Below are 12238 nucleotides of genomic sequence, written 5' to 3' on the forward strand. Positions count from 1 at the left end.
TGCGTTGAGCGTTAAGCTTCCGAGGTATATGGTGCCTACGCTCTTCGTGCCTTGCAAATATATGCCCGTCGTAACGTCAGGCAAGCTCGACCGCAACGGTCTTCGTTCGCGTCTTGAGCAGCTCAATAGGGCAGAGCTGGCTGAGTATGCCCTCATGGCTGGTGAGAAGCGCATCCCTGACACGTCTGTTGAGATGCAGCTGCAGAAGATTTGGGCCCAACTGTTGGATATTCCCGAGTCCACAGTTGGGAAGGACGATGCTTTCCTCCAAATTGGTGGTGACTCCATCCTGGCGATCCAGCTTGTGTCGCGTGCTCGCGAGAGTGGCATCTCCATCACGGTCAAGGATATCTTTGATGACTCGCGTCTTTGTAGCGTCGCCGCCAGGGCTTCCTCGGTCCAAGTCGACAATGATAGCGACAGCATTCCTCCATTCAGCTTGCTACCTGCTGATATGCGCGAGGTCATACTGTCGACGGATTGTGTTCACCAGAAGTGCAGCCTCAACGCGGATCAAGAAATTGAAGACGCCTTCCCTACCATCGCCCTGCAAGAGGGCATGATCGCTCTCGCGGAGAAGCAGCCTGGCTCACACATTGCCAAGTACGTCTACAAGCTGGCTGATGATGTGGACCCCGACAAGTTCCGCGCTGCGTGGGAACGTACCGTTGCCCACTGCGCAGTCCTGCGGACCAGAATTATCCAGCTGGGCGGCGAGTCCATCCAGGTTGTTGTCAGCGGCGACGTCCACTGGGAGCCATCTTCACCAGACGCCACCTCCTTCGTCAGGGAGGTTTCTGCCAATTCCATGGGCTATGGTCGCCGTCTCAGCCGCTATGGGCTCGTTCGCGAGGCCGAAGCCAACTACTTCTGCTGGGTGGTTCATCACTCTGTCTACGACGGTTGGTCTTCTCAGCTCGTCCTCCGCACCCTCTTCTCCTGTTACTATGGGGAAGAAGACGAAGACCTTGGTCTGGCCCCTTATGCTGCCTTTGTCAAGTATGTTATGAGTGTTCCCGAGGAGCAGACCAAGGCGTTCTGGCGCAACCAGCTCGAGGATGCCACCCGTGCGAGCTGGCCTCCTACCACCACCAAGTCGGGCGCAAGCGAGTCGGCCAGCACGGCCAAGATTCTCGTCAAGAACATTGACTTGCCCAAGAAGGACAGTGGCATCACCAAGGCCACCATCTTGCGCGCCGCGTGGGCCGTTGTCTTGGCCCGCTACTGTGAGAACGAGGATGTCACCTTTGGCACGACAGTGTCAGGCCGACAGGCGCCTGTTGCCAATTTGTCAGAGATGCCCGGTCCGACGCTGGCCACGGTGCCCATTCGAGTCCGTCTCGACAGCCAGCAGACCATCTCGGGCTACCTGCAACAAATCCAGAACCAGGCCCTCGAGATGATTCCATATGAGCAATACGGTCTGCAGAACATCAACAGGCTCGGGCGTGATGCTGAGGAGGCGGCCTCCTTCTCGTCACTTTTGGCCGTGCAGCCTGCGCAGCAATTCGCCGGCATGAGTGGCGACGCCTACTCGCTGCTCATGCCTGACACGACCGAGAAGATCAGCGTCGAGGAGGCCATGGCAGGCTACTTCACCTTCCCGCTCGTAGTCCAAGGCCGGATCCTTGACAGTGGTGTTGACGTCGTGCTCACCTACAACTCCGACATCCTCAGCGAGAACCAGATGACTGCCCTGTCAGAGCAATACGCCAACGTCGTGCAGCAGCTCCTCTCTGAAAGCGACGAGCCTCTGTCTACACTCGCCGTCGCAGGTGAATGGGACGTTCGAAAGGCACACGAGTTCAACAGCCACACGATTGACGTACACGACAAGACATTCCACGGAATGGTGGAAGACGTCGCCCGTGGCCAGCCTGAAGCCTGGGCTGTGCGCTCCTGGGACGGCGAGTTCACGTACGCTGAGCTCGACCGTGCTGCCAACCGCCTAGCGCACCATCTTGCAAACTACTATGGTGTGCAGGTCGGTGATCTGATCATGCTCTGCTTTAACAAATCTGCCTGGTACCAGGTGGCCATTCTGGCCATCAATAAGGCCGGTGGTGCTTGGGTGCCTGTCGATCCCTCACACCCACCTGCTCGTAAGCAGCAGATTGCCGACCAGGTCCATGCCAAGGTAGCCCTTGTCTCTCCTGGCAATTTCAAGCCCATGGCTGGTCTCGCAGGGAGTGTGCTGGTCGTCGGCACATCCCTCGACAGACAACTCCAGGCCAGCACTGGCGCCGGTGAAAAGGGACCGTCTGTAACCGTCGCCCCCCAGGACATTGTCTACGTCTTCTTCACATCTGGCAGCACTGGCACGCCAAAGGGATTCGTTATTGAGCACCATTCTCTGTGCACAAGTCAGATGAACATTTGGAACACTCTGCGGATGCCTTTTGGCAAGGCTCGGACACTTCAATTTGGCTCGCACGTCTTTGATATCTCCGTCGCGGAGATCGTCAGCACCTGGTTCTTTGGTGGCTGTTTGTACGTTCCCGACGATGAGACGCGCATGAACAACATTGTCGAGTACATCAACAAGTGGGAGATCAACTGGGCACTCCTCACACCCGCCTTTGCTCGCGGCATCAAGCCCAAGGACGTCCCGTCTCTCGAGTTCCTGCTTGTCGGCGGTGAAGCCTGCACGCAGGAGATTCTCGACGCCTGGAAGAACGAGGTCCAGCTCGTCAACGCCTGGGGCCCTGCTGAGACCACCTTCGCCAACACAGCTCACAAGGTTGGCCCGAACAGCACGCCCGGCACCATTGGTAGCCCCGTCGCAGCGTACGTGTGGATCGTCGAGCCTAACGATCCTACTCGTCTCGCACCCATCGGAACCATCGGTGAGATTGTCATCCAAGGTCCCACCATCATGAGGGAGTACATTGGTCTCCCTGACAAGACGGCCGAGGCCATTCTCGAGGGTCTGCCACAGTGGGCGCCTCGTCACAACGAGCGTGGCTGGAATCGCTTCTATAAGTCTGGTGACCTCGCTTCGTATAATGCCGACGGCACCATTGAGTTCTGTTCACGCAAGGATACCCAAGTCAAGATCCGTGGTCTACGCGTGGAACTCGGTGAGGTGGAATACCACATCAAGAACGCTCTCGTGGGCGTCCAGCAGGTCACTGTCGATGTCTTCAGATCTGATACCGGCGCTAGTCTGGTTGCCTACTTCTCCTACGACGATTTCACGGGCCGCCGCTCCGAGTCGTCGCCCTTTGAGCAGCTTACATCCGAGCTGCAGAGCGCCGTGACGGCACTCGTCGGTACACTCGCCGTCAGCTTGCCCTCCTACATGGTCCCGGTTATGTTTATTCCCTGTAACTTCATGCCAGTCACGGCATCAGGCAAGTTGGATAGAAAGTTGCTCAAGACACTGACCGAGGAGCTGTCCAAGGAGGAGCGGGCTGCTTATGCTTTGGCTGAGGCCGACAAGAGGCCACCCGAGACGGAGATGGAGACGCGAATGCAAAAGCTGTGGTCGGAAGCTCTGGACATCGCGCCTGAATCCATCGGCCGAGACGATAGCTTTCTCCGTATTGGCGGTGATTCTATCGCTGCCATCCAGCTTGTGACGCTAGCTCGTGACGCTGGTCTGTCGCTTTCCGTGAAGGATATCTTTGCTGATCCACGACTTTCCACTCTGGCCATCAAGTGCATCGAGGGCACGAGCGGTGTCATCGAGGAGGTCTCGCCATTCTCCTTGCTCGACAGCGAGCGGAAGAGACTCGTTCTCGCGGAAGCCGACCAGCGTATCGACATCTTGGACCAACGTCACATCATTGAGGACGCATACCCTTGCACCCCTCTCCAGGCTGGACTCATGGCCCTGACCCTCAAGCAGCCTGGAGCCTACATCATGAAGCACGTGTATCGTCTCGGCAAGCACATTGACGTTGATACCTTCAAGGCGGCTTGGGAGCAGACAGTCGACCTATGCTACAACCTGCGGACACGCATGCTCCATGTCGCCGGTGCCCCTGTTCAAGTCATCGTTTCCAACGACATTGCCTGGGAGCAGACGGGCGATATGGGTGTCAAGGCATTCATTGAGGCGTCCAGCCTCTTCGAAATGGGCTATGGAACTCGCCTGAGTCGCTATGCCCTCATCACGGAAGGCGAGGACACCTACCTGATCCTCACCAGCCACCACTCCGTCTTTGATGGTTGGACAATGGGCCTCATCTTGAACAACCTGCGGAGCTTTTATGCGGGTGCTGCTCCTACCCCCATGGTGCCCTATTCCGGCTTCATCCGGCATATCCTCAAGATGGACCATGATGCGGCTGCCAACTACTGGAGGGAGCAGCTCACAGGCGCCAAGCGCGCTTCGTTCCCTCCTGAGGTCAAGGCCTCTGAGACTGAGGCTTCCACCAAGAGCATCACACGTCGCGTCGCCAGGAGCGTGCCCTGGCCTGGGACGCCGCTCGAGCAAGGCATCACGCGCGCCTCCGTCGTCAGGGCTGCCTGGGCCATTGTCCTCGCACGCTACTCGGAGACGGCCGACGTGACGTTCGGTACCACCGTCTCCGGTCGTACCGCGCCCGTGGCAGGACTAGAGCGCATGCCTGGCCCTGCTCTGGCCACAGTGCCCGTTCGGGTCCGCCTGAACGGCACGCAGTCCGTCAGGGACTTTTTGCACGGCGTGCAGAGACAAGCCTCTGAGATGACCTCGTACGAACAGTTTGGCTTACAAAACATCTCCAAGCTAGGCGACGAGGTCAAGGAAGCCACCAGCTTCCAGACGCTCTTTGTTGCGCAGCCTGCTCAGGGCGGTGACACGGGGAGCGATGGGGACGAAGCCATGGTGAGCTCTGCTTCTGAGAAGCTAGGCGATGCCATGGATGGCTACCACAGCTACCCTCTTGTGGTGGAGGGTGTCATTCTCGACGATTCTGTCGATTTCTCCCTCGTCTACAACGCTCGAGCTCTGTCTGACGCCCGTGTGGAGGCCTTGTCGAACCACCTCGGCCATGTCGTTCGCCAGCTCTGCGTTGCGGGAGAGAGATCCTTGAGCCAGGTCGAGGTTGCTGGTGCCTGGGACCAGAACAAGATCGCCTCCTGGAACCAACACGAGCCGAAGACTGTCGATGATACTCTTCACGGCTTCTTCAGCAAACAAGCCCAGCGCATGCCCAACAAGGAGGCCGTGTTCACCACCGCTGGCTCACTCACTTATGCTGAACTCGACGACTTGTCGAACAAGGTGGCTACTCACCTTGTCGAGCTTGGTGTCGGCCGCGAGACACCTGTTCCCGTGTGTCTCGACAAGACAATGTGGGCCATTGTAGCCCTCTTTGGTGTCATGAAGTCGGGCGCTGTCTTCATTCCTCTCGACCCGGCACATCCCATCGAGCGTCGCCTGGACATCGTCGCCCAAGTCAACGCCAAGCACATGGTGGTCACGCCCGACAACGTCGCCGACTTTAGAGGCGTTGTTCCCACCATTGTCGAGGTTTCGCTCGATGCCATCAGCAGGATGAAGGCCACCGGGTCGCCTTCTCAGCTGCAGGACCGTACCACACCCGCCAACGCGGCCTACATTCTCTTCTCGTCTGGCTCCACTGGCAAGCCCAAGGGCATCATGATCGAGCATGGTCCCGTTCTTTCGAGCCTCATGAGCCAGGTGCACGTGTACGCGCTCGAGAACGAGGACGTCCGCTGCATGCAGTTCTCCAGCTTCGCCTTTGACGCCTCCATCCTCGAGCTCTGGGCCGCCGTCGGTAATGGCGGCACGCTCTGCATGGCGGCCGAGTCGGAGAGGCTGCAGAGCACGGCAGACTTTCTCACCCGTTCGCGCACCAACGTGGCGCTCTTCAGTCCTTCGTTTGTGCGCACCGTCCATCCCGCGCAGGTCCCGACGCTCAAGGTGCTGCAACTTGTCGGCGAGGCATCCGGCAAGGATAACATCCAGACCTGGTGCGGCAAGGTCCGCCTTCTCAACGGGTACGGACCTACCGAGGGATGTATCATGAGCGCCGTCCACGAGTGGACGTCCCGCGACGCCTCGCCTACCACAATCGGACAGTACTTGGCGCACAGCGCGTACATTGTGGACGCGGACGACCACAACAAGCTCTCGCCCGTTGGCTGTGTTGGTGAACTTCTCATCCAGGGGCGCGCTCTCGCTCGTGGCTACATTGGCGACGAGGACAAGACCAAGGCCAGCTTTCTGCGTGGCCCCATGACCTGGATGCCTGTCTCGCTCAGCCAGCTCCACCAGCGCTTCTACAAGACGGGCGATCTGGTCAGCTACAATGCCGACGGCTCTCTCGAGTACCACGGTCGCGTTGACACGCAGGTCAAGGTCCGTGGTCAGCGCATTGAGCTCGGGGAGGTGGAAGACCGCATCATCAAGGCTTCTGACAAGGTCGAGTATGCTGCTGCCGGGGTCGTGAAGCTGGACACACGCCAGGTCCTGGTAGCGTACGTCAGCTTCAAGCAAGAGGTGGACGATGTAGGAGAGGAGGATGGCCTCTTCTTGCCCTTGGGCGAGGAGATGCAGGAGTTCCGCGCGGAACTGACGAGACAGCTGCGGCTGGTTCTGCCGGTGTACATGGTGCCTACCATTGTCTTCCCGGTGCGTCAGATGCCTTTTATTGGGGCATCGATGAAGCTGGACCGCAAGACGCTCAAGACCATGACGGATGGCCTCTCTCCCGAGGACCTGCGTCACTACTACTCGGCCAGAGAGACAAAGGTGCAGCCCCAGAACGAGGCCGAGGCCAAGTTACAGACTCTTGTGTGCACTATCCTAGGCCTCAAGCCCGAAGAGGTCGGACGCCATGATGAGTTCCTCCAGATCGGAGGCGACTCGCTGACCGCCATCAAACTGGCCTCCATGGCCCAGGAGCACAATCTCGGGCTGACGGTCGCCACCATCTTCAAGGACTCGCGTCTGTCCGCCCTGGCCTTGGCCACCACAGGCGGCACCCAGTACCAGACTTTGGACGTGGCACCGTTCGAGTTGCTCGACTCGCCCGACGAGATCGAGGTCATTGCGCGTGAGGTGCAGAAGCAGGGCAACCTGCCCAGCCTCCCGGCACTCGAGGACGCGTTCCCGACGCACACGACGCAGGCTGCCTTTGTCAAGACAACCACAAAGGGCCCTGGGCTCTTCATGGCCGCCCGCGTCTGGCGTCTGCCCGATCACGTCGACGTGTCCCGTTTCAGGGCAGCCTGGGAGGCGCTGGTGCAGCACTTCCCCATCTTGCGCACCCGCATCGTCCTGGTCGACGGCGTGGCCAAGCAAGCGGTCCTCAAGGGCCCCTGCGAGTGGGAAGACGCCTCTGGGCACAAGACGGTGCGGTCGTACGTTGCGTCGCGCTTTCCGCCCAACGAAGGCATGAACATGACCTACGGCTCGCCTCTCTCTCGCCAGGCGATTGTGCGCGACGACGGCCACGACTATTGTGTCTGGATCCACCACCACGCCGTCTGCGATGGCTGGACCATGGGTCTCGTCGTCCGCGCCATGCACCAGTTCTACTACGGCGTGCCGCCGCCGGCCCTGCAGCCGTATTCTGGCTTCGTCCGCTTCTCGCGCGGCATCGACATGGACGCTGCGGCCCAGTACTGGACCAGGCAACTCGAGGGTGCGCAGGAGACCATCTGGCCCAACCCACCGCCCGCAGGGACACCGACCACGGGCATCACGGCCATGTTGCGTCGCTGCTTTTCGCTACCTGCTCGTCCGGACTCCACCGTCACCACTGCTACGCTCATGACGGGTGCCTGGTCCATCGCCCTCGGCATCAACCTCCAACGAGACGACGTCCTATTCACCCACACGTCGTCCGGTCGCCAGGCACCCCTGCGCGGTCTCGAGTCCGTCGCCGGTCTGACCACCGCACGTGTGCCCGTACGCGTGGGTCTGCCCAAGGATCAGTCCGTCACAGAATACCTCGCGAACCTGCAGCTCATGGCGGCCGAGAGCGTTCCCCACGAGCACTTTGGCACAGACAAACTTGCCGAGCTGTGCCCTGAAGTCGCCTCGACGCTGACGCACCCGACGAACCGCATCGCGCTGCAGCCAGCCAAGGCGGACTCCTCGTCCAACGCGGACCTGTCGGACGCCATCATTGTCAGTGACGAGGACAAGTTCTCGTCGGTGGAGATGGCGGACGGGTACACGCAGACGCTGATTGCGGTGCAGTGCATGCTCGGCGAGGAAGAGTACGACTGGCGCACGACGTACAATAAGCTGTGCGTGGGGCCTGAGGAGATCAACAGGCTGTATGACCAGCTGGAAGGCATCTTGACGCGGTTGTGCGAGGAGCCTGATGCCAAGCTGGGCTCTTTCTTTGTTTCTGAGTAGATGGGGTATTTGTTTACTTTATTTCTTTTGTCTGAAGATTTCTTGATACTTCTATAGTTTATCGATTCCACATGTTCAACTGTATGGCCGGACATGTCCATCTAGCCCATCTTTGTGCCCTTGACGAGCAACGCTATGCTCGAACCCTCCCGCACCCTGAACAAGTTGGCCCCGACGACAGCGAGAATGGCCCTGATGGCCATGGAGTGACACACGAGAGCAACAAACTCGTCGCCCTGATCCGCATTCCACACATCCTCCAGGGCACGCTGCTTTCGCGCGCCATGCTCCGCGTCACTCTCGCACCTCTCATCCTTCTTGGCCAACTCGTCCTCTTCGGTAAAGCCAGCCTCCAAGACATACCCCTTGGATTCCCAGTTTTCCGCGATCCACGATCTCGGGCGTCGTCGGTCACACGTATGCAACGTCCACCTCTCCCTCAGATCCTCCTTGATAATAGGGTGGAACTGCGCCTTGGGAAACAGGGGCCCGTAGACAAACTCTGTCGTTTGGAGACACCGCGACAACGGAGACGTGTACACCCTTTGCGGGAGGGGTGCCCCATGGGCCGCCGACGTCGTCAGCGCGGACCAGAATGTGCTCAGTTCTCTGGCCTGGGTCTCGCCCTCGGGGGCGAGGAAGGCGTCGAACCAGGTGGTCACGCCATCTGTGTCCTTGAGCGACCAGTGATTCTAGTTCCCGTCAGCTGGCGCTCCTTTTCGTACGAGCGCGGAAGGACTCACGTTCCACGCGTCCTCGCCCACTTCGGCGCTCTTGAGGTTGTGGTAGCCGACGCCGTGTCGCGTCAGGTAGAGGACCTTGTGCCGCACGTCGGATGAGGCCTCGCCGTTCAAGGCCGCGACGTAGCGGACAAGACGCGTCCAGTCACTCTCCTCCTGCTGCCCTTTTTCGTGCATGTCATCGGTGGGGTAGGAGCGTGAGAGGAGACCGAGGCCAGGCTGGGTCGTCACCTTGTCCTTTGGATCGGTCTGGAGCTCGGAGAGATCCTTGAAGACGTCTGGGACGGCCTCGAACTTCCACCTGGGGGCCATGGGGGCCATGAGGGCCGTTGGGGGGGAGATATGGTGGGTTATATGTCCAAAGGGGGTTCGGTTCGGTTCACCGATCTTCAGACTTCCCAATTTGGTCTCCGCCTCGTATTTGCCTACCCTTGAGCCTATTGGATCTGCTTACCCTTTAGGTATCCGGGTCTGCGTGCCCGACACAGATCAGCGCGCGGGACGCCGGCACTTAAAGTCGTGGATACGCTATTTATTCATCAACCCACAACAGCAACGGGGCGTTTCTTCAAATGGCTCGTCATATATGACTGATTGCTTGATAACGCGAGCTGAATCAAATCTGATTAATCCTCGCCCATTCACGGCCGAGAACGGCAGGCCGCCTCGCTCTAGTCGCAGTCTCCAGGCTTGGATCGACAAGGCAGATTTTTTCCCCCTTCACGAACCCGACGAAGAATCAGTCTTTACACCTCCTATCTGTTTACTTGACGACTGGCAAGGTGGGAAACGAACCATATCCACAGAGAAGACTTCATCGTCCGCGACAATGGTTGCCCATGAGAGCGTCGCAACGCCTGCGGACGACACTCCTCAGAGTCCGCACGATCATGCCCTCGACCATGACAGCAACAACCAAGGCGAGAATCAAGGCGAGATTCTCGCCAACGCCGCGTCCCATGGAAGCTCCATCTGGGTCGCGCAGACAATGTCTTTCCCGCGCGAGGCCATCTTTGTCACCGTCGTCTGCATGGCCCAGTTCCTCACCCGTGAGTCCAAGCTGCGGCCTCCATCCGTCATGACCCTCCAACTCACACACTCCTAGAATCCGCGTACCTGGGCACACTGGTCCTCCTCCGCCCCATAGGCGAGTCCTTTGGCATCACCAGCCCACCCCGTCTCGCCTGGCTCGTGGGCGGCTATTCGCTCACCGTCGGCACGTTCATCCTCTTCTCCGGCCGCCTGGGCGACATCTTTGGCTACAAGCGCATGCTCATCCTCGGCTACGCCTGGTTCTCGCTCTGGTCCGTCGTCGCGGGTCTCAGCGTCTACTCCAACTACACCCTCGCCGTCTTTGCCCGCGTCCTCCAGGGCATGGGGCCCGCCATCTGCCTGCCCAACGCGCTGGCCATCTTTGGCGCCACCTACCCGCCGGGCCACCGCAAGGCCATGGTCTTTGCCTTCTTTGGCGCTGTCGCGCCCATCGGTGCCGTCCTGGGCGGTGTCTTTGGGTCTCTCCTGGCCTTGGCCTGGTGGCCCTGGGCCAACTGGGCAATGGCCATTGTCCTTGCTGTCCTCGCCGTGATCGCTGCCTGGGCCGTCCCGCCATGCCCAGGGGCTCGCGTCCTCCCAACGGGGCTCAGGGCGTGGTGCGCGACGCTCGATGTGCCGGGTGCCCTGGCGGGCGTCGTCGCGCTGGTCCTCTTCAACTTTGCGTGGACGCAGGCGCCCATCTCTGGCTGGGGCACGGCGACGGTGCTGGTGCCCCTGGTGCTGGGTCTCGCGCTCTTTGGCGTCTTTGCCCTTGTCGAGTTCAAGCACGCTGCGCGGCCCCTGCTGCCCTTTTCGGCCGTCAACTCGGACGTGGCCTTTGTCCTGGGCGCGGTGGCGTGCGGCTGGGCGACCTTTGGCATCTGGACGCTGTACCTGGTGCAGATCCTGCAGAACGTGCGCGGCCTCTCGCCCCTGCTGACGGTCGCGTGGTTCAGCCCCGTCACCGTTGCGGGCGCCTGCGCGGCCATTGTGACGGGCAAGCTGCTGGGGCCCTGGCAGGTCCGGCCCGCGCTGGTCATGACCATGGCCCTCGCGGCGTTCACCACGGGCGTGGCGCTGACGGCCTTTGCGCCCGTCGACCAAGTGTACTGGGGCCAGATCTTTGTGTCGATGCTCGTCATGCCGTTTGGCATGGACATGAGCTTCCCCGCCGCGACGCTGATCCTGTCGGACGCCGTCGGGCGGAAGCACCAGGGCATCGGCGCGAGCCTGGTCAACACGTGCGTCAACTACGGCATCGCGCTCGGCGTGGGCTTTGCCGGCACCGTCGACAGCCAGGTGCACGGGCCCGAGGACACCAAGGCGGGCATGCTCAAGGGGTTCCGTGGCGGGTTGTACATAGGCCTGGGGACGGCGGGGCTTGGGCTGGCCATCTGCCTGGTCTTTCTGTTCAAGAAGTCACGGCCTGCTTTGAAGCGTGGGGGCGAGTCTGGGGAGAAGGCCTAAGGCGTGAGGCGTAGTGCGCGCTCGTGGAGATGGTTGGGCCTGGTCTTCATGCTGTAAGCCGTGTAGCCAGCCAGCCACCTTGTACCATGTTTTCCAATCCAGACTCACATGACAGTGCCAAAGGTGGTCCCAGCGCCACATACCAGTCTGTGCTTCATTCCATTGCTCGCAGTGACCAGTGGTGCAAGTCATCGTGCAAGGCGACAAGCGAGAGGAGGGAGGACCTTTCTCTCCGGCAGCAATCCTGATTTTTGTTGTCCCACATCAGCGCCATATACATTTACGTGTGCTGATCGACGGTTTTCCATGGCAATGTGGACTTTGCCATGTGTGAGAGTCGCCGTGGACCAGATCAATGTCAATCCTCTCGCTGCATGACTTCATCATCACGGCGCTATGGTGTCAACATGCATGTGTGTAATGTGGACCATCCAGTTAGTTGCCTGTTGCCAATCGACGCACGGGCGATCATGGACGGATTGCGTGCTGCCATACGACCGACCTCTCTGCTTGATAGGATGGATGGATTATTTGCACTTTATCTGACCAGACCCCAATTGGGTTTCTATTCATGGCCCCGGACATGCTCTCCGACGGGAGTGGCGGGGGGGGGGGGGGGGGGGGGGGGGGGGGGGGGGGGGGGGGGGGGGGGGGGGGGGGGGGGGGGGGGGGGGGG

General features: G+C 60.2%; 3 protein-coding genes across 3 annotated transcripts in view; 2 read left to right on the forward strand and 1 right to left on the reverse strand.

Moving 5' to 3' along the window:
* Nucleotides 1–8323, forward strand: part of J7T54_004252 (nonribosomal peptide synthase) — a gene marked incomplete at both ends in the record, with an annotated part of 45726 nt that extends 37403 nt beyond the window's left edge. Inside the window, one exon of the mRNA XM_051507921.1 lies at nucleotides 81–8323. Within this exon, the coding sequence (XP_051360975.1) occupies nucleotides 81–8323 (8243 nt within the window). The remainder of the gene's footprint in view (nucleotides 1–80) is intronic.
* Nucleotides 8324–8424: 101 nt separating this feature from the next.
* Nucleotides 8425–9384, reverse strand: J7T54_004253 (uncharacterized protein; the record flags this gene model as incomplete). Its single annotated transcript, XM_051507922.1, has 2 exons — nucleotides 8425–9015; nucleotides 9067–9384. 2 exons carry the CDS (start codon nucleotides 9382–9384, stop codon nucleotides 8425–8427), a joined length of 909 nt encoding a protein of 302 aa, XP_051360976.1.
* Nucleotides 9385–9892: 508 nt separating this feature from the next.
* On the forward strand, nucleotides 9893–11562 carry J7T54_004254 (MFS transporter; the record flags this gene model as incomplete). The annotated part of the gene is made up of 2 exons (XM_051507923.1): nucleotides 9893–10112; nucleotides 10169–11562. 2 exons carry the CDS (start codon nucleotides 9893–9895, stop codon nucleotides 11560–11562), a joined length of 1614 nt encoding a protein of 537 aa, XP_051360977.1.
* Nucleotides 11563–12238: the final 676 nt, after the last annotated feature.

This window comes from Emericellopsis cladophorae (assembly GCF_022114955.1).
Source record: "Emericellopsis cladophorae strain MUM 19.33 chromosome Unknown NODE_37_length_229796_cov_116_624128, whole genome shotgun sequence".
Taxonomy (NCBI): Eukaryota; Fungi; Ascomycota; class Sordariomycetes; order Hypocreales; family Bionectriaceae; genus Emericellopsis; species Emericellopsis cladophorae.